The 21736-nt window shown below is 49.2% G+C and overlaps 1 protein-coding gene across 11 annotated transcripts in view; it reads left to right on the forward strand.

The window, feature by feature from the left end:
• Positions 1-21736, forward strand: part of Katnip (katanin interacting protein) — a 166565-nt gene that overhangs the window by 132288 nt on the left and 12541 nt on the right. For 8 of the 11 annotated variants that reach the window (XM_017589397.3, XM_006230296.5, NM_001395755.1 and 5 more), the window contains 5 exons: positions 2544-3417; positions 10195-10899; positions 11807-12015; positions 14462-14540; positions 20346-20523. In XM_017589397.3, the coding sequence (XP_017444886.1) occupies positions 2544-3417; positions 10195-10899; positions 11807-12015; positions 14462-14540; positions 20346-20523 (2045 nt within the window). The remainder of the gene's footprint in view (positions 1-2543; positions 3418-10194; positions 10900-11806; positions 12016-14461; positions 14541-20345; positions 20524-21736) is intronic. The other 3 variants (XM_039082889.2, XM_063267670.1, XM_039082891.2) reach the window with 2 other exon arrangements.

Raw genomic sequence — 21736 nt, forward strand, 5'->3', positions numbered from 1 at the left:
AAGAGCCAGAGGCACATAGACCCTAGGTTCAGGGCTAGCCTGGGCTCCATTCCTATATTGTTTGTTTAAGTATTTGATGGATCTGAAACATATATAGGTTGAAATTCCCAAGAGGAGAGAGAGCACTAGTCATCCCTTAGGGTCCAGTGGAGAATTCAGGACTAGAGAGAGTCAGGGAATACTTATCCTTGGTCCATAGAGACATTCAGAGCCTTGGGTCATGGGGAGTACAAGACACTCAGAAAACTAGCCTTAAACCTAGGGCAGCCCTGGTACTGAGGCCCAGATGAACTGGTGGGGGTTACAGAAATAGAGACAAACTAAGGAGGCTGGACAGGAGAGTAGCCAGTTAGCCAGAAGCCAAGATATCACAAGCACGGGCATATCATCACCAAAGCCCAGCAAATGGCATTGTGAAGGAGGAACAGCTATCTATCCATCTGCTGAGTCAGGTGTAGCAGGGGGCAAGAAATACCCCTGGCTTTGGCCTAGGGTCAGACCCTATACCCACCATCAAAGCTGAGAAAAGGGGTCTGTCATGGTGGTGCAGATGGCAGGGCTAAGCCATTGCCCTGGCTGTTGATGCCTTGACACAGTGGATTCTATATTGAGTTCAAACAGGAACCTGTTGGGAGAGGAGGCAACAGGCAAGAAAGAGGGGCAAGGGTAACAAGGACTTTCACTGTAGGTGTGACAGCAACCTGTGAGTACCTCTGTAGAATAGAATACTCAGTGATCAGACAGGAAGAAAACCTCAGATTCTCACAATTCAGATGCATCTCAGAGTAATTATGCTTAAGTGAAAGAAACCAGATAGAAAGGAGTACACATTACAAGCTGTATGCCAAAATTCTAGAAAATGTGTTACTTTATAAAAAGGGACCTGTTGAGGTGTCTCAGTGGATAAAAGCACTTAGTGTCAAACCTGATGACCTGAGTTCCACCCCTTGGATACATGGATTAGAAGGAACTGTCTCCCCCAGATTGTCCTCTGACAGCACATGTATATACAAACATACACACGCATACACACACACACACACACACACACACACACACACACACACACACACGTAAAATTCGGTGATGTTGGTGAGCAGGTGGGTGGTTGTCTGGGGAAGCAGGGAAGGAGATGGATTTCAAAATGCATCACTTGGGGGTGATGGGTGTGTTTGTATCCTAGTGTGGAGATTGTTCCAGGGAGATGTACGTGTTAAGACTTACCAAGTAGCTGTAAAGAGGTGTTTACTGTTTGATGTATGCATTATATTCCTTGGTAAAGCCTGGGAAGAGTTCTACCACAGAAAGGAGGGAAGTAACCAGGATCTGGAGGAGGGGTGATCTTACTTTAAGCATGAATATATGCATAAGAAAAGGCCATGCGTTTAGAGAATGAAGGGATAGGGATCTTTCTGCAAAGGTCACTGTGTCATGCTGTCCTGCCTTCTCCACATTCTGATGCGGTGGAAACCTCTAGAAACCTTGGTACTATAGCAAGGATTCCCTAGAAACTGTCATATCAAGGCTGAAGCCTTGGTACCTGGTCCACATCCCCTGGGCCCTTCTTTGTGTGCAGCTGAAGTGAGTGGGCCCCTGGCATGCTCCCTGGCATCGCTGCTCAGCACTGCTCGCTCTGCTTGCTCTGCTATCTGCCGAGAGAACATGCCCAGCTTGTGATGTGTGAGGGCACCTTTAGCGAGCAGTGAACAAATGCACTAACTTCTGTTTTGGGGACATACTTCCAAACTACATGTCCTGGATTCCTTGGAGAGCCTTAACAGGAGGGGACCCGGCTTGCCCCCAGCTGTGAAGTACTGAGACATTTTTGGGAACATCCTCCTACCCTGTCCTACTTTTCCTACCTCCTGATTACACCAAGTCCTTGTCGTAGGCTCTTCTTCTAAGATATTCAATATGAGATATCCAAGGAGACTCCATTGAACATGCACACCAGATCTGCTTGATGCAGAAGCCCCAGGAACTACACTACATTTTAGTTTACTTAAAATACATATATTTGAGAGGTTTGTTTGTTTGGTTGGTTGGTGGTTGGTTTTTGTTTTGTTTTGTTCGAGATAAGAATCTCACTTTGTAGCCCATGCTAGCTTCCAACTCACTATGTCCTGGGGCCTGACAAGTGCTAGAATGACAGGTGTATACCGCTGTACCTTCAGAGACTGGCTGGGTGAGAAGAGCCTTGCAAGGGTTCACAAGGGAGTGGGCATCTTTGCTCCTGTAGGAGGCTAACTCTGATGATAGCAGCAGGAGACCAGGAAACGGGGAAACCAATTAGTGGGCCATTACCAATGTCCTGACAGGAGGCGATGAAAGCCAAGACAGTACTGAGGCTGCCTCTCTGAGAAAATTCTTTGATTTGTAGAGTATGTGCAGAGAGAGGAGAGGGAATCCATTTCACAGGTGCTGGCACAGTGCTCACATTTCTAGCACTTTACATTTCTGTTTGGGGGCATCTTCCACCTTCACAGTCTGACACATCAGTCTGATGACACATGCTTTCCTTTTGCTCCTTTTTGTGCATTCAGGATCTTGACATTGGTGCTAAGAACGTGAAACTCTATGTCAACAAAAGCCTCCTCTTCGATGGCGTGCTAGAGAAAGGAGGAGGTGAAGCCCCGTTTGATTGTACCATCCCTGTTGATCTGCAGAGTGAGAAGAATGAGAACCCAGAGAAGGCCTTGAGGACTGACTGGAAAGAAAGCAAAGGCGCCCTCAAGATGGCTGCCACGGGTAAGGATAAGGAGCTTGGGCTCAGCTGCTTACAGCCAGCTGAATCCTTGGATATGAGTGTTTCCTCACAAGGAGATTTCCTTGGTGAAAAGGTGAATGCTACATATTGCCCGAAGAAAAGTTTGTCCAAGTTACAGGAAGATGTAAGACTGTTGGCAACCCCTGCGTCTATGGGTGATGGGCCCAGTGTCCCTTCTTCCTCCTCTCCTGGGAAATGTCTTCCTCTAGAAGAGGAGCTCTCTTTCATCCAACAGCTGGAAAACCTCAGAAGTAGGAAAATCCCTGAACCCACTGGGAAAACTCCCCACTGGTTACAGCCTTCTCTCACAGGAATGGGCAAAAAACAGACAGTTAGGAAGCCCAAACCCCTGTGGCTCAGTCCTGAAAAAGATCTGGAACAGAAGAGCAGGCTTCCATCTTATGACGTTATTGGTGATGCTTCTGGAGAGGTGGAGGCCAGAGAAAAAGGCCCGAGGCGTGAGCAAGGGAGAAGTAGCAGCTGGAATGTCATCACTGAGGAGAGACCCCCAAAGGCATCCTCCAAAGCCTGTGGCAGTGACTTAGACATCTTTAGCCAGCCTCCTAGCAGGGATCGCCCTGCTAGTGGGAGGAGGGCCCTGAAGAAGGACGCCAGCAGTAGCCATGGTGATGACCGGCCAGCCAGCAAAGGTAAGCTTCAAGCTGTCCCCATTGGAATGAAACTATTCATTTCCCTGGACCCTGCTTTCCTTATCTATAAAACAAGGAGGCTGTTCTCAAGTAGGGGGTCACAAATCTACTGTCTCAGCCAGAAAGGTGGTACAAATGAGGTAACCAAGAACTCTGCCTGTTAAACTCTTAGATGTGATGTCACTGGCACCAGGATGGCACCTTGGCCCATTTTTCTTGCACTACAAGGTTTTCCAAAGTGGACTTGATTTTCCACTTTGATAAAGGCATTAGTCCCTAGTAATTTACCTGAGTCTGAAGGCCCAAGATCATTGGTCAGAAGCAGCCTCCACACTGTAGACTTGTTGCTGGCCTCCAGGAATGCATGGCCAGTGTGCCAGTTTGCTTTCGCTTTTGTCGGTACAAACTGGAGGAAGGAAAGGCCTTGCTTTACAGTGTTAGCAATGACGGCGATTGTTTTGAAACCACTGTGTGTATTTAAAAGAAATGGTTATGGCTCAGGCCTGTAATCTCAGATACTCCAGAGGCTGAGGCTGGAGAGTTACGTCCAAGGCTGACCTAGGCTTCAGAATGAGTGTAAGGCCAGCCTGATCAACTTAGTGATACCTTGTCTCAAAACACAGTGGGTTATCTACAAGGACATCCTGAATGTGAAAGGGGCTCAGGGTGTCATCTTCACATATCCATCCTGAGTAAAAGGGCACCAAGGTGGGGACACTGGTAGGGACAACCAGACTTGCCCGTGTTGGGGAGTACCTTATTCATTGATTAATTAATTAATCAGAATGAATCTGACTGTTTGCAGGCACTCTGCTCGCTGAGCCTCAGTGTCTTCATCTGTAAGATAGGATTGACGTATCCTTCTTAGAGTTGTGAGGGACAAACAAGACAATGGTTCTAATGAAACAGCAGAGCTTCCCTGGTTCCTGGGGAGTGTTCAGCAAGTAATAAGTGAGACATCAGCCTGTGCCTTGTACCACTCCACAAACCTACTGGCCTCAATTTTTCCTCCTATTACTACAAAGCCTCCACAAAGCACCCCTTTCCTCAAGGATTCTAGGTGGGCTATTTGAGATCCATGGACTATGCTTGGCAGGTACCTGGCAGAGAAGCATGCCTCAACAAATGGTTAATGCTTTTGCGCTCCCATGTCCAGCCTGCATCACCTGTGCTCTGAGTCTGCTTCTTGGTGTGGCCACAGGCACTGCCCATCGTCCTTAGTCATCTCTGGTCACTACATCAGTGAGTGTCTGCTTGGTTCCTCTTTTATCCCTCAGAATCTGAGGGCTACCCCAAACCTCTGGCTGTCCTCTGGGTCTGTGCTGCCACCCACCTTTCAGCTAGACTCTAATAGTGGGTATAGCAGAGATCAGGAAATCCCAGAAGGGCTAAGCCTGAAATCTCTAACCTCAAGGAGTTGAGGCAGGAGTATCACCAAGACAGGCCTCTGCTGTATAGAAAGGCCCTGTTTAAAAAAACAAAAACAAAAACAAAGAAACCAAAAAAAAAAAAAAACCAAACCAAAACAAAACAAAACCCCAAAACATTAAAATGGTTGAGGGTGAGGGGATTGACAGGTAAAGTACTTGAGAACCTGATTTGGATACCCAGACCCACCCAATTCCAGCTCTGGGGGAAGCAGAGGCAGGAGGATCCCTTGTTGGCCAGCCAGTCTAGCCAAATAATGACACCCAGGCCAGTGAGAGACCTTGTCAGCAGAGATGGACATTCCCTCAGGATGAAAACCAGGTTTGTCCTCTAGTCTCCACAGGCATGCAAAATATATACACATGCACACACAATTATACATGCACACTAAAGAACAGACAGTAAAAGAAAGAGAAGCCTTCTGAATATGAAAGTCTGCCTTAGGTGACATGCCGTGGGGCAGGACAGTGGTGACAAGCAGTGCCTGGATCCATGTGTTCTTTGCCAAGGGCTGGTCCAACCTTACTGGTTCTCTTGACAGCCCCATCTAACAGATAAAAAAATGTGAAATTTAAGTAACTTTTCTAGAGATTCCTTTCCCACAATCAGTGGGGCTGTATAGACTTTGAACCACAGTGGATCAGTCCCACCATTCTGAGCCTATTAGCATAACTGCCAACACTCACTGAGTGGCCAGCCAGGTTTTAAACAGACATGGAGCGGCAGGGAGTTCTTGGTTACAGGCAACAGTCCAGCTGTCCAAGTTGAGAGGCCTCAATCTCACTGGAATTTCTTGGCAGGCACTTCCCTGCTTGGCTCTCAAGTCCTTGAGATTCAATACTTGTTAGCTGCTTTTGCTAACAAGGAAAGTTGTTTAGAAATAGTGTTATTACCCATCACCCAACTCCAAAGCCCACTGCCTGGGCCTCTAAGAAGTGTTCTAGCTGAGTCCACTAAAATGCTAGTGGGGTGATAAGCTTCACAGAATTCACCATGTTGAGTCCACCACAGTGCCTTTACTGTGTGGCCCACCAGGGAATCGTATTGTACTGTAAAGCCATGGCCATTCTGGAAGTGGGTGTGTTGGCCACAGGTGGATGAGGTCTCATCAGCCTTTACCATGCACAGTGAAGAGGAGTAGGTGGAAACCTCAGGGAACTCCGAAATACCAAAGGCTAGTAGCATCTTTTCCCTGTTCCCTTGGTTCTGCTCAAAAGTCCACCGGACCGTCCGTCACCTTTTCCTTGCTAGTTTGTTCAGAGGCAGCCAAAGGCCTTTCAGCCCCAAGTAACAGAGTGCCGGTTCTGGGCCCTGCCAGTTCTAGAGTCTCATGAGATACTGATTGGTAGACTTGGGTCAGCTGTCCAGACCTTGTCCAGTCAGCAATGGCTGAAGCAGGTGCACTGGAAGAAAGGTAGTTGCGTTGTATTTCTCCTTGTCCATTCTCGTTTCCTGTGTTAGTAGCCATTGACGCAGATATGGTGCTGGTGACAAGGGCAGTTTTATAAATTCTGAGCTTCAATTGTCCATATCTGACTCCACACAGGAGGAGTCTTTTGGCATCTTGAATTCTGTCATGTCATCATCAGAGATCCTTCTAGACTCCATAGACTGCAGATGGATACAATGGCCTTCTGCTGCTCATTTTGGTTTAGGACCAGAGCTGGGGACATGGCTTAATGAGAAAGTGCTTAACGTGTCTCATCCATAGTACCATAAAAAAGGAAATAGGAAACTTCTTGACTAACAGATTTAGGATAGTATTGTCAGCATTGACAAGCCAAGCCTTAGCTTAGTCCCAAGTAGTAGTCAGAGCCTGTTCCCAGCAGAGACACATGGATGTCCAGCTGCCATCACACCCAACAGGGCCAGGAGAAATTCTGTACCTCTCCTTTTAGAACCAAGTCTGTGACTGAGGGAGGAGTCTGGAAGGCAGACTCGGAAGGAGTGCCAAGTCCCTGGTCCCTGGCAGAGGCACGCCAGCCAAGTTCCTGATGTGTGGTGCTTAGTATTTCCTGGCATGCTTGTAGGCCAACTCTGCCATTGCTTTCAGGCAGAGGAATTCACATCACAGAGACCCGAGTGCTGACAGCCCTTGCTAGAGCCTCTTCTGCTGCATGTCGTACCAGTCTCTGGGAGGAGGACTATGGGGACTTCCGGGTTCTTTATTGGCAGATAGGAAGATGGGGCAGGGCAGGCACGGGACAACCTGCTGGTTATAACCGCCAGGCTGATCCAAGAAACTGAAGGCAAGAAGCTAATATTGACAGGTCTTCCTGTCCCAGGAAACACTTGTAGGTGTTTCTAGCACCTCATGCTTTCTGTGTATGGCACTTGGTCATGCCAGGAAGCAAGGATGAGGTGGAGGAGGGGCACTGAAAGGAAGTGACCATCTGGAGGAAGAGCTGTCCCAGCAGAAGGCAGAGAAGGACAAAGACTCACTAAAGAAGACATCTGGTGGGGTAGAGCGGGATAGCAGCGGCTGCGGGAGATGGAGGTTGCAGAAATGGGAAGAACCACAACAGGGCACAGTGAGCAAAGTCATTTTTATTCTTAGCAAAAGAAATGATCGTGGTGGGCTGGAGAGACGGCTCAGCAGTAAGAGCACTGACTACTTTTCCAGAGGACCTGAGTTCAATTCCCAGCAACCACATGGTGGCTCACAACCATCTGTAATGGAATCTGATGACCCCTTCTGGTGTCTGAAGATAGCTACAGTGTACTCATGTAAATATAATAATAAACAAATCTTTTTAAAAAAAGAAATGATCGTGGCAATGAAAATAGCATGTGACAAATTCTGCTGTAGGCTCAAGGCTCAGGGTGTTAAAGTGACCAGACCACACAGAGATAACATGAGGTGCTGGAAATATCTACAAGGTGTTTTCTAGGATGGAGAGGCTTCTTGCCTTCAGTCCCCTAGATCAGTGTGGAGGCTGTCATCTGTGGGTTCTCCCATGCCTGCTTGCCCCCTCTTTCCTATCTGCTGACAGCAAAGAGCCTAGTAGTCTTGTCACTGGAATTGGAGAACCCTGGCAGAACTTGATCTGAGCTTGACCAGTGCCTGTGTGGGAGCTGAGAGACCATGGGGCTGAGAGTGATAGCTGGGTAAAACCAAAAGCAGCAGGGTGGAGCCAAGGATCAAGTAAGTCTCAGGTCTCCTAGACTTTGCAAGGTGGCACTACTATGATAAGAAGCTTGAGTAGGCTTGTGTGGTAGGCACACCTGTGCTCCTGAAATCCTGGAGGCTAAGGCAGGGAGCTCACAGTTTGAGACCAGCCTGAGCTATGTAATAAGATCCCATCTCAAAGGTCTGGGGAGAAAGAAGCAAAGAAAAAAGAGAGGCAGTGGGGAGCTAGCTCTCTGGGTCAGGGAGCTGAAGTGGTATGTTTCCTAGACCACTGGGAGACAGACTCTCAAGTGCAAGACCTTTGTGTGGGATGTCACTTGTGAAGTGAAGACTGACAAAGACTTGAGAGTCATTGTCACTTGCTGAAAATGGGGAGTTCAGAGGTGTCTTAGGCATTTAAAGTGCAAAAGGCCACCAAGGCTCTTGGGAACAGGTGGATACAGGAGCTCATATAAAGCTATCAGAGTTTCTCTGTATCTTTTGGTTCCTGCTCCCCAAGTTGTCATTTTTAGGAAGGTTCCCCACAGTGTAGTCAAATAGCCCCCCACAGTTCAACCCTGTGGTCATATCCCATCAGCCTGGCTCAGCCAGAGGAATGACAGCCTCTTGAGCATCAGTGTAGATAGCCTCAAAGTGGGATGGTCTTCAGAAAGCTGAGGCTTGTTTCCCAAAGAGGAGAGGCTGAGTTCAGGGTGGAGTTGAAAGGCCACTATTGAGACAGGAAACAGGATGTCTGTACAGAATAGGGGAGAACAGGGCATGATGGAAGGGAACCACAGCATCTGGTACCCTCCCTTTTCTAGACAGGAGAGGTTTATACATTGTCTGCAGGCAGAGAGAGCAGTGGAAAGCACTGGAGGAAGAAGCAGTCTTGGAAGACTCTAGAGAGAGTATTTGATAGTGCCAAGCTCCCTAGAGCGCAGGCAGGGAGGGAGTGGAGTGCAGGCACTGCTCAGTATGAAAGCAGCCTAGAATGGCAGTGCTGCATGCCGCTGTCTATTCAGAATGACACCTTTCCATGGCTGCCGGCAAGGGCCAATGCCTGATGGTCACTCTGAGCTCAGAGATTCTGAGAGGGGCTTCAGAGCCTTTCTTGAAGTACTGGTTGAGTCCTCATGCTTGGGACTCAGGCTTTGTCCTTACATAGGAGTAGACAGATGCCTTACCCTTTAATACACTTGGTGAAGTTGACTGCTTTGAACTTGTGATCCTCCTGCCTCCATAGACCAATGCTAGTACTCAGACTTCTCATTCTTTCTTGAGCATTCATCCTGTTGTTAAGTAATACATTCTAGTGCTGCCAGAGCCATGTGACTGGGCCAGCTTCCAGTGCAGTACAGCCTACACTGTGACCAACTCAGACCCCATGGCCATGATATGTCCCTGGCTATGGGAGTTTCAAAGTGGGGTGACTTCTGGTAAAGCTTTTAACACCAAAATAGCCTTCCCGGGTCAGCTTCCTGTCACCATGGTACCCACGATGAACAAATTTCAAAGGATAGATCATTGTGGCCCACAGGTTCAGAGGCTCAGGCCTGAGATATCTGGCCATGTTGCTCTGGGCCTACAGAAGGAGCATGTGATGGCAGCAGGTGATGAGGGAAGCTGCTCCCCTGATGTAGCTGGAAAGTGAAGAGAGAGAGAACATCCCAGGATCCCCTTCAGGGATGTGTCCCTACCTCGTAAAGGCTCCACCTTCCCAGGAGTGCCACAGCATGGATGCCAAGCCTGAAACATACTAGCCTTTGGGGAATGTTCAAGATTCAAACTCTAGCTCTTCTGATTAGCACAACAGCTGTACTCCTAGAAAGTTCAAAGTCTATTAAAAGACTCTTGTTTTTCCTGAAAAGAGAGTCTAGACTTGGTTGATGATAAACAGTTCTTTGTCAAGACCAACACCGAAGCTCATGGGGGAGAAGAAGCCACAGTTCACCTAGCCTACCGTGAAGTTGTAGAGTACTCATGTGGACCATCTCTGTGCTGTGGAGTTCACCTCATTAAGTAATGTCTGAATGAATCTGACTGCAGGCACTCTGCTCTCTGAGCCTCAGTGTCTTCATCTCTAAGACAGGATTGACGCACCCATCTTAGAGTTGTGAGGGACAAAGAAGACAGTGGCTTTAATGAAATATCAGAGCTTCCCTGGCTCCTGGGGAATGCATGAGACAGTTTCCAAGGTGTGACACTAACAGAGTGCCCCCTCCTGTGTTCTCTTTCAGAAGACGCCCAGGCCACCCAGACACTGCCTTGGTTGCAGTGGGATGGTGAGCAGGAGCATGCACTGCATGCATCGTGGGATTCCCTCACTGCCTTCGACCGTGCCCACCGGGGCCGCATCTCTGCCCTGGAGCCACAGGGGGACATCCTGGATGAGTTCCTGAAGCAGCAGAGGAGCAGCCGGCATGAGGAGTACCCAGCCCCTGGCAGAGAGGAGGAGTCAGAGCCCTCCACAGAGACAGATGGTGACAGCGATTTTAAAATTCCAGTCCTCCCTTATGGACAGCACTTGGTCATTGACATCAAGTCTACATGGGGAGATAGACACTATGTTGGCCTTAATGGCATAGAAATATTCAGCTCCTCAGGGGAACCAGTACAGATTTCCAGCATTACAGCGGACCCTCCTGACATCAATATTTTACCAGCTTATGGGAAAGACCCACGTGTAGTGTCTAACCTCATTGATGGGGTGAACAGGACCCAGGATGACATGCATGTCTGGCTGGCCCCCTTCACACCAGGCATGACCCACACCATCTCTATTGAATTCACACACCCTTGCCAAGTTGCCCTGATTAGGATTTGGAATTACAATAAGTCTCGAATCCACTCCTTCCGAGGTGTGAAAGACATCACAATGCTGTTGGATACTCAGTGCATCTTTGAAGGAGAAATTGCCAAAGCCTCAGGAACCCTGATGGGAGGTACAGTATATCTGTGGGGATTTTCTACAAGTCCTTGTTTGCTACTCACTGAGGCATGGAGTGGAAACCCATGATCTAGTCCAGGACAGCTAAGGTCTTCCTAGACATGGGGTGCACCCCTCACCTCCTCCAGGATGGGTGGGCCAGAGTCGGCCCTCTAACACTAAGTGTCTTTCTAGAGACTAGGTAGGATCTTGAACCTGAAAAGGGGCTTTTCTGCAAGTTCAGAGTGTCTTTCTTGCCTTTAGGCAAAGGGGTGGGATATTTAGAGAGCCAATGGTCCAGTCAGTCATTGGAGCCCAGGTCTCCAGGTTGGGAGAATACCCACACCTTATGGGGGAGGTGCTTTATAAAAGGGCCCACAGGAAGCCAGGCTAGGCAGTGCATACCTAGTGACTCCAGCCCTAGGCTTATGTATGCATAGATGGTAAGTCACCCTCGCTCGAGACCACCCCTGTCCTATACACACTATTCCTATCCTGCTTCACCAAAGACTATAGCTCATGTGAGCTGTAGACTTAAGTTCAGGGGCAGTCTGAGTCTTAACAAGGCTGTCTCAAGATTTAAAGCATGGGATGTCTGTGGCCATAGGTCAGTGGTAGACCTTTTGAGTATCAAGGCCCTAGGGTCTTGTATCCCCAGCACCAAAGAAACAGGCTCAGGAATCTGGGTTGGGCACCCAGTGCCTCATACACACCAGGGAGATAGCAAGAATTCTTATTCCATGAGGTCCCACCAATGTGACTCTCAGCTTGGTGAAATGTGGGGGGCGAGCTCTTGGCTCACATCAAGAACTGTCAGTTGCTTAAGACCACATAGTGTATGGGACACTATGACATGTTATAGGTGGCAGATCACTGGGACTGGGGGATAGCTGAATCTTCTCTCTTCTTGGTGATATGTCCAGCCCCCGAGCACTTTGGAGACACTATTCTATTCACCACGGATGAGGACATCCTAGAGGCCATATTCTGTTTGGATGATACTTTTGACATGGATGCTGAGAGTCTGTGTGGTCTTCAGCCTGAAGAGGCGCTAAGGAGGCCCAGCACTGCCGATGGTGAAGGTCAGGATGAAAGGCCCTTCACACAGGCTGGCTTGGGTGCCCAGGACCAGGTAGGACTGGAGTGGGCCTGGGGAGTACCCGTACCTGGACAGGTCTCACTATGCAGCACAGTCTGGCCTTGAACTCTCTCTCTTCCTGCCTCAGCCTCCCAAGTGGTGGGGCAGCTCCTAAATGGATTACCGCTCCTGACTCGGAGCAGGGAGGGAAAGGAAGACGGATGTCCTTTATGCTGCTGGGGCTGCTGCCTTGACAGTCCCCATTTTTTCTATTTCATTTTCTATCCGGTATTTCATATTTCACTTTCTAATTAATTTTTTTAAACTGAAGTGAAGTATGGATTCAAATTTTCATCAAAGCCAGGAAGTATAGGCTAGATGTTGGGCTCGGTGCTGCATGTGTATAATATAGAGGTTGTGTTGTCTTTGGGGAGGGGGTGTGCCTGGGGCTGCTTCCCATCACTCACCATGATCACTCACCATTGTGAGTAGAACAGAAATGCTCAATTAAAACAATGAGCAGAGTATTCAAGGGGGCCTTCCCCCTCTCGGAGAAGGAGAGAGGGTAGTGAAGAGAAGGATTTGTGAGGGCAGGGCTGGGAGGAGAAGAGGGAAGAGGCTGCAATGGGGATGTAATGTAGAAAAAAAAATCATGGAAAGGAAAAAAATGACCAGAGCTGAGCATCCTGGTATAGGCCTCAAAGCCAGCCTTTTGTGAGTTTAAGGCAAATCAGAGTTGTAGAATGAGTTCAAAACCATCCTGGCTAAGTTAGAGAAACTGTGTCTCAAAATAAAAAGAAAAGAATTATAGATGTGATCATTGGAAAAGTATTTGCCTAGCATGCTTTAGGCCCAGAATCTACCCCAGGAACCATTTATAAACAAAACTGAGAACAACTGGCTGTCTGAGCACATGCTCTAACCCAAGCTCACTAGTAATATGGGCTTTGTAAGCCCAGCCCAAAATGACCCTCAAGTAGGGACTGTTGTATTCCTGTTGAGGGCATGGAGTAAGTGCCTTAACTGAGGTTATACCACAAAGGTATCAAAGCCAGAATCTGAGTGCATAGTGTTAAAGAAAATGGGCAATAGTAAGCCCGTGTCGGGGTCCATTGATGAAAATGGAGAGGCTACATGGTCTTGAGAGAGTCCTGTGATGCAGAGAAAGAGGAATAGAAAGAACAGCCAGAAGCCCCAGGTGACAGGCTGGCCCACAGAAGTGTGTGAGGAAAGCAGGCAGCTGGCATAGAGACCAGATCCCTGTTCGATGGGGCTGGAACAGCAAGGCTAGGCAGGCATGGGGTAAGATGGCCACAAGCAGGAGCCTGAGAAGGGACTCCCACTCTGCCCAGTGACAGCTCATCACCCATTGTTATCTGTTCTCATGATCTTTTCAAAAGAAGCCAGAAATCTGGGTCATAAATGATCTCAGTTTAAAATGGCAATTAACTGAAAGTTCCAAGTCTTCCCTGCCCACAAAGCACACCAGTCTGCTCTTGACCTATGGGCCTCCAGGGAGCTGACCTTGAAGTCCTCCATCTGTTCAGTGATTTCCAAAAGTCAAGGCCCAGGGGGACTTGCTGATGGACCTGACCCGCAAGGCATGAGGGATTGCTTGATCCTGGGAAGACAAACTTCTTACTTCATTTTGCCTTACACCATCCCTGTCTGAAGCACTGGAGGCTTCTTTGTCTAGGAGAATTAATATAAAATAATGAATAAATTAGTCTTATGTGGAGACCCCAAGCAGAGTATAGCAGACTGCTCTGACCTATCAGTAGACAAGACGGGTTGCCCATGGGGTCAGCTAGGAACTCTAACAATATAGGAGTCTCAGCTCACTCCTAAGATGTTCATTCTGGACAGCCAATGTGTGTGCCACTCGGTGTGGTTTGAGGTCCCCTTTCTTCCTTCTTCCTCCCTTCCTCCTATCTTCATTTCAGTCTTCTCCCCCCCTCTCTCTTCACCACCCCTCTTTCTTCCTGCTCTCTCCTGTCAACCTTCCCTCCTCCATCTTTCTTCTTCCTCTTCCTTTCCTCCCACTTCTCTTCTCCCTCCAGCTCTGCCTCTTCCTGTCCTTTCTCCTTCCTTATCCATCCTCCTTTCTCCTCTTCTATCTTTCTCCCTCCCTCCTTTTCCCTTCTTCTCTGACTCCTCATCTCCCTCCTTCGTTGTGTCCCTCCCCCACCCTTCCTTCCTCCTCTATCCCTCTCCTCTGTCTTCCTTCCCTCTCACTCAGTAAGCATTAAGGGTCTTTAGGAGACTTTGAAAAGTGTGAAAGCCCTGTGGGGATCCTTGCCCCTTAGCTGCTGTAAGAGCTATGGGTAGGGATGTGGTCCCAGGCTCCAGATACCCACATGCCTTGTCATAGGAAGGGAAGGCATACAAAAACAGACACAGGAATTTCCAGGGCACGGAATGGACGATGAATCTGGTAAAGGAACTGTGTGGATACCACTAAAACCTCCCTTCTCCCTGTTTCTCCCCAACCATCCTATAGGTACCAGGACTAGAGCTACAATCCGGCCCCCCTGTCTCTGATGTCTTCACTCCTGAGCCAGGCATCTTCTACGGGCTATGTGAGTACCTTCCCCAGGTACCTGGCCGGGCCTTCTGTTTTCTTTGCACTGTCAGAAAGGCATTTGTGCCCACTGGGAATCTGGACTTGGGAGCCAATTGACTCCAGGCTGCTGAAGGCTTAGTAGTTAGAGCTGTCATAGAACCCAGCCACAGCTCAGCTCTTACACAAAGGAAAGAAGGGGTTAGGGTGGGGGCATTGTGGAATCACATGGCCCAAGGCCTAGGTCTTCTGACTTCTTCAGAACCTGTGATTTTAGGCAGACTGTGAAGTGTTGGCTGATTTCACATGTTGGCATACATAAGGCTGCTCCCTGAAGAGATCTCATCTGGACCCTGGGCCTCTCCCCTTCCTTCCAGACAAGTTCCTCTCTTAGTTCACTCACATCCATGCCAGCCCCCCATTGTCTAAGGAAGCTCCAAGCTGAGATTGTGGCTATCTGCAATCACTCCACCCTACCTACCCTACCCCAGGGCCCTGTTAACAGGTTCTCCGTATGGCCTGCTGCCTTGCTTCCTACGCTTTCTTGCTCCTCCTGCTGCCGCGTCACTTGCTTTCAGTTTATCTCTTGAAAACAAGAGCTGTGACCCAACCCAATTTCTTCAGAAGCAGCCTCACACCTTCAGTTCCCAGTTCATCCCAGCCTAGCCTGGCCCCTTCTCTTGCCACCCTAGTAGGTGGAGGCTTCTGGGTCTGAATGTCTCTTCTGGCTCCCTGCCTACCCAGTCTGTGTAGTCTGAGTATGGGGTCTCTAAGGTAGCTCTGAGGAAAAATGACTGGGGCCTACATTGAGGGGCAGGCAGGACTGGACAGAAAGCAAAGGTGGCCTCATCAAGGACTCAGCAGCTAGATGGGAAACCTAGAGGCTGGTGATAACCTGAGCTGAGAGAAAGCTTGGTCTTCATGTCCCTATGTCTTCATGTCAGTGGTCATAGGCTACATCCAGGAAGGACACACCTTCCTGAAGATACTCATTAACCCTGTAACACAGGCAGTCTCCTGCCCAGGACAAGGGTCTGATGGTACCTAATGTTTACTGCACCTCTTCCTGCTCAGGCTCTTCTGCAGCTGATTTCTCCAAACCTTCCCACAATTCTCAGTGAGAACTCTCCCCTATTCCTTGCTTGCCCAAAAGGGAAAAAAATGGTCTGTTAGACAGAAAGGTGACTTATTTTGAATCCCTATAGGTCTTCCCACTCCAGGTCACTGAATTACTTTAGACTAACAAACTAAAGAGCTGTAACTCTAGCACTTGAGAGGCAGGGGCAGGAAGACCTGAGTTCCAGATCAGCCTGTGTTCTATGAGAGATCTTGCCTGAATAAGTGTCCATTTGGCATGCAAACTGGAGGACCCCAGTAATTTTGGCTCTTAGTGCCCACATAAAGTCAGGCATGGCAGTGCACACCTGTAATCCCAGTGTTGGCAAGATGGAAACAATTAAAACCCTGGAGCTCTGTGACCGCCAGTCTGTCCTAATGAGTGTGCCCTAGGACCCAGTAAGGAAGAATGACAGGCAAGGTTGTCCTCTGGCCTCCACATGCACACATACATAGAACTTAATACACAGAAACACACACGCTGAATGAATGAATGAATGAATGAATGAATGAATGAATGAATGAATGAATGGTCAACCAATGTTAGGTGAGAACCAGGCTTGGGTGTGTTTTTATCTCTCTGAGAGGCAGATCTGGGCCTTCCCTGCCCGACCTCCCTGTCCTTAGTGTCCTCATTTTCCACATTAGACAGCTGAAGCTCAGGGAGCCAAGGTTGGGACCAGAAGCAAGGAGATCTAACTCCAAGAGTACAAATCCTCCCCATACCACAGCATGCCTCAGGGCTCTGGTTAAGAGGCTACTTTATGACAGAGGCCTCTGTGAGGGACAGCATTTCCTGTGAAGCTGCAAGGTCCTAGAAGATAGCAATCCTTTGTTTTTTTACTAGTTTGCTTCCCTTGGGGTTTGAAGTACACACACACACACACACACACACACACACACACACACACACACACACGAACAATGGAAATTGAATTCAAGCTGAATTCAGCAAAAAGAGAACCTGTTGGCTTTGTGCACCTAGAAGGTAGGGTCACTAGTTTTTTAGGCAGCTGGATGTAGACAGGGAAATGACATCATGGAGACTCGCTGTATCTCTGCCTTTCTACCCTGTTAGCTCTTGTTCTTCTCCATGGGAGCCATGTACCAGTGGCTCATGGGAAAGCTATACACCAGAGGCTCCAGGGAGCTTTGTGCTCACATCCACCCATTACTAGCAACCCAAGAGTAAAAACCACTTTGTTTGTCCAGAAGATCTAGTCCTAGAATTAAAAGTCTCTGGGTCTAGCTTGTATCACAAGCCTGTCCATAAATTCATTATGCAGTTCACTGTGTGGGGCTGGACAGGTACGAGACATGAAAATCATATATGACAAGACATGGATTATTAGCCATCCCTGTAGCCTGCTGAGAGTGGCCAGCTGCCCAGACAACCTGGCTGAGCCAGACCCTCTTCTTGGAGGAGAAGAAAGGCAGGTGAGGGCGCAGCCAGGGAGAAGCCACTACTGTCCTATCTACCGCTAATTTCCCCCCAAAGCCTGTTTACCAATGCCCTTTGTATGGGCTAATCCAGCCTTTCTCAGAGATGACACTGCAGTTGGCCATGGAGTAGAGTACTGTGACTTTGTTCATTGTACCTGCTCGGAAAGCACTGAGGCCTCTCCACTGTAGCATTGCCTCCCTCATGAGGTTAGAGCCCCAAGATTCCTACATTTCTTCTCTCTGAACCTCCATCCCACCCTCTACCTGCTTAGCAACCTATGCACGTGAAGGGCACTTTAATAAGGTAGCCCCAGGGGTATGTGTTTTGGGGGGAGGCAGTGGGTGGACATGGCCAATCCTCTTCATGCTTTGAAAGGGGAATATATGACTTGCTAATTTGCAGATGACACTCATTTGGGAAGTTTTGCAAATATCAGCCACGATGAATAGGGAAGGAGTCGAGAGGGCCAAAACATGAGAGAAATAACAAAATTAATTTCCATTTGTATAAATACTAATTGATGCATCCGAGGAAAATGAATATGGAGCATGGATATCAGCTTACAGGGAGAACCATTGCATTCAGAGCCCTGAATCCATGGGATCAGGTGCATCTTACCAGACACAAAGGGACTGCAGGCATGGGAAGGCTTCTTATTCCCAGGGAGAGGGGATATGTCTGCCTCCTCCTGCCCCTCCCTTCCCAACCTACTCCCTCTTCCACCTCCAGGCATTCTCTCTCCCACACCACTCTGTCACCTGGATCAATCCCCTCTCCTTCTGTGTTCAAGCCATTAGGCTCCATTGCCTCTTAAACAGACCCTGATTGTGTCCCCTACTGTCCTCTTCCACTAAGAGCACCCTGGGTGAGGCCTCTCTCAGCACCAATGTCTGCACCGCTGCCCTGATCCCTTATGTGGGCCACCATGGTGGTGCACATCTGTAGTACCCAGATTCAGGAGGCAAAACCTAGAGGATCACATGTTTGAGACCATTGTAGACTACAAAGGGAGAGCGTGTCTCAACAAAGCAAACAGAGAAGGTAACCTGTTAGCACTTCCCATTGCTCACATCGCAAGCCTCTCCACTTCCATGTAGGACCCAGCTTAGCCTCCCTTTTAAGTTTCCTGCCCGTCTCCTCCCTTGGCTAGCAGCTTCCAGATGTGGGCCCAACTTGTTCTCTCAACTAGAATGACCTTTCTCTAGGAATGCAGGATAGCATGCCTCATCCTAGCATGCCACCAGATGCCACCTCCCTTCCCTAAACACCCAGCCCCCACTGTGCCGCTCACCACCCATCCCATCATTCTGTTGGGGCATGTGGCAGTGTGTACAGCTGTGGTACCTAGCATTTGCCAGGCATCTGTTGACTGCAGAATGAGCACTGCTCACTGAGATTTACTACCTCACCTCTAATTGTAAACCATAGTTGGCGCATATAGCCGATCTGAGTATTTGTTTACTATTCACTGTGAATCAGAGGAGACACACCCTCCTACCTACTTCCCACCAATCAGAACCGCCCTCCTACCTACTTCCCACCAATCAGAGCTTTCAAAACAAAATCTGATTAAGCATCTACTTGTTGAGCACTGAGGTTCTGAGGATAGAAGAGTCAGCCCTGGCTCAGGGAACTCACATCAATGTGGAATGCCTCCGGGGTAAGGATGAAAGCAAGAGGAGCAAGGGCTTGGAGAGCCACGAGGACACCATCTGAAAGTCACTGAGAGATGACATCTGGGCGTGGCCAGTAGAAGGATATATCCATCAGTTTGTGCTGCAGAACAGACAAATCTGCCATGGAGTGCCTGGATATCAGCCCTCAGCCTGCTCATGACTCGGAGCAGCCGGCATGTAGACCAGCAACTGCCTGCATGCGCTGCTATGGCCGCAGCAACAGGTGACTGAGCTCTTTTGGCACCAGCACAGGGCAGAAAGAAAAGACAAGCTCCTGTACACGTAAGCCTTGCAGCCCAGAAGCAGGGTGGAGAAGCTGACCCAATTCTGTGTGGAGAGCAGCATGGCCACAGGCTGGAGGGGCAGCCAGCTGTTTTGCCCCCATCCATACCCTGGAGGATATGTGTGCATGACCAGCAATCTGCTCAGTGCTGCTTAGGACCCAGGTCCAACTCACTCCTGAGATGCTCAGGACAACGTCGGCACCGCAGAGAGGAAGTCAGAAGGCTGAGTCACAAGAGGATGCTGGGAAATGACAGGGCATAGGACAAGATGTCAAGTGCAGGGAGGTGAGAGGTTGCAGCCTGGCCCTTAGAGAGTTCTGAAGTTTTCCTGGACTTGCAGATCCTTTTGTGAAAAATATGGAGCACCTCATGACCCCAGGCTTTCTGCCAGCTCCTCCAAGCCTAAGTCACTCAGCAAAAGTCTAGAGAATTAAACCATAGGTGCTAAGCAGGCCGAGCACCTACAGGATAGGAGAGGCCATGAACTTGGCCCTGCTCTACTGGTAAAGGAGGAACTCCAGCCAAGCCTATGACAGGGTGACAGGTTATGACCCAGAGAGGGGACCTTTCTGGGCAATGGAATGAGTCACCTGGCATGTGTGTCCCAGGAGCACAGAAAGTGTCCTTCCTAAAATGGTGTCTGGTGCAGGGGGTGAAAGCTGAGGAGGAAGGATGGGCTCAGCAGTCACCTCTCTTACCCTGAGTCCAGTGAGGGCTCCTAGGAGGAGCTCATTTGCATAAAATGTTAAAGTCTGGGTGTGGGGCTTCCTGACGTGACTGGCCAGTATAGGTAGTGCCGCGCATTGGTTGGCATTGAGCCTCTACTCTGTGCCAGCTCTGTGCCAGTGCCTGGGTACACAACAGTCTGGACAGACAAGTGGGGTTGTTCCCTTAAGGAGTCAGTCACCTGGCAGGCCACTAAGTAGGAACTTAGTATTTACTAAGTAGTGGCCTCTGGGGTTTGGTAGAGGAAGTATACAAAGACATGGCAGGCTGTGATTGCAGCCAGAGGATGGGAGCAGCCTTGTGACAGAAGAAAAGCTTAGACAAATGAGCAATGGAAAGATGATGTGGGTAGGACTAAGGTCCTGATGTATGACCTTGCCGCAAAGCAACATGAGGGAGCCAACAGGGTTCAAGGTGTGGTGTGAGCTGGCCCAGCCATGTGTGGGTTTCCTGCCTGCAGCATGTCCTGCGTAGGCATCAGTCTGGCCTGAGGACACCTGACAGAAGGTTCATGAAGGTTGGCTCTCTCGTGGCTCCAGAGCGTCTGGAGGTGACTGTCTGCATTCCTTCCCTCACAGGCCTCCGACTAAACTTCACAGCCTCCTGGGGGGACCTGCACTACATAGGACTCACTGGCCTGGAAGTAGTAGGCAAGGACGGCGAGGCCCTGCCCATCCAACCACAGCAGCTCTCTGCCTCTCCCAGGGACTTAAATGACCTGCCCGAGTACAGTGATGACTCACGGACCCTGGACAAGTAAGTGTTAGAAGCTTGACTATAGCAGTTGGGGTCTAGAGACATGCTCTGTGTCCCAGGCATCAGGTACATCAGATACTGCCTGGAAGAGCAATGTGGCCAAAAGAAGTAGAGGTGACCCTTCCCACAGGTGGTCCTTGTTGCAGAGCAGTCAGGATAAGAAGTCAGACTGGTGTATCTGCAGATGCTGCATGCTGTGATGCTGCACAGGCCTCAGTGAGGGCCTCCTCAGCATAGTCTGTCGGCCTCGGTGGTGACCCACTCTGCTTGCACATACCTGCCCTAGGCCTCTCCCCTTTGATAAGAAAGTCTGTGTTGGTCACGATGGCTGCTCTGCTCTCTGTACATCCCACAGACTATAGCCAGGGTGAATGGGCAAGCTTTTTATGGTATCCATCCACAGACACCTGTCATTCATAGACTGGCTCTTGGCCTCCTGCTATAAACAGCTATGTGACTTTATTAGAAGCAAGGACAGTTTGAAGGATGGGAGTTCAAAGCTCTCCTTTAAGTTTTCAAACCTCACAATTGCAACAGTGAGGACAAGAATAACCAATAGAGCAAGCGCCCCATTGGAGTGGTAAGTGGCAGACACTAATCTGCTAGTAGATTGCAGAAGTCCATCCATGAAAGCCACAGCACAGACTGACTCGCCAGTGTCATCCCTGTGTACAGAGGAGCAGGCTGAAGTCAGAAGGAGGCCGACCGGTTAACACATGGCACTGAACTGCTGAGTCAGGCACCTCCTCTGCCTCAGTATCCACAGATCTGTGATAATCATCCCCATGGCTACAGGTGGAAGTAGGGTGGTCACACTGTAGCCCTAGTCCTGGCGGTCCGTTTAAGGTGTCCCTTCACTGTGGCCTTCAATCCTGCGGGCCGGACTGCTTGGGGTCATTGTGGGCTGTAGACTCTGGCAGGTCAGCTGGCAGACCTAGACTGACCCCATAAGCTACCTCTGTTCAGCTGCAGAAGAAACCCACACCTGCCCAGCTTGAGCATCCCCGTCACCTACTTGACACCCCACAGATCACAGACAGCCTCTAGCCCAATCTTAACGTCACCCTTAAACATTCCTGTGCACATCTCTGACCAGGGAGCACTCGAAAGGGCAAAGCCACCCTCAGTGACCTTGTCACATCTAGATTGTGGGTAGTGCTGCCTGAACCACCAGATGGCCCTCCTAATGTTTTTGTACTTAAGCTAAGATCCA

This window comes from Rattus norvegicus, chromosome 1 (genome assembly GCF_036323735.1).
Source record: "Rattus norvegicus strain BN/NHsdMcwi chromosome 1, GRCr8, whole genome shotgun sequence".
In the NCBI taxonomy this organism is placed as follows: domain Eukaryota; kingdom Metazoa; phylum Chordata; class Mammalia; order Rodentia; family Muridae; genus Rattus; species Rattus norvegicus.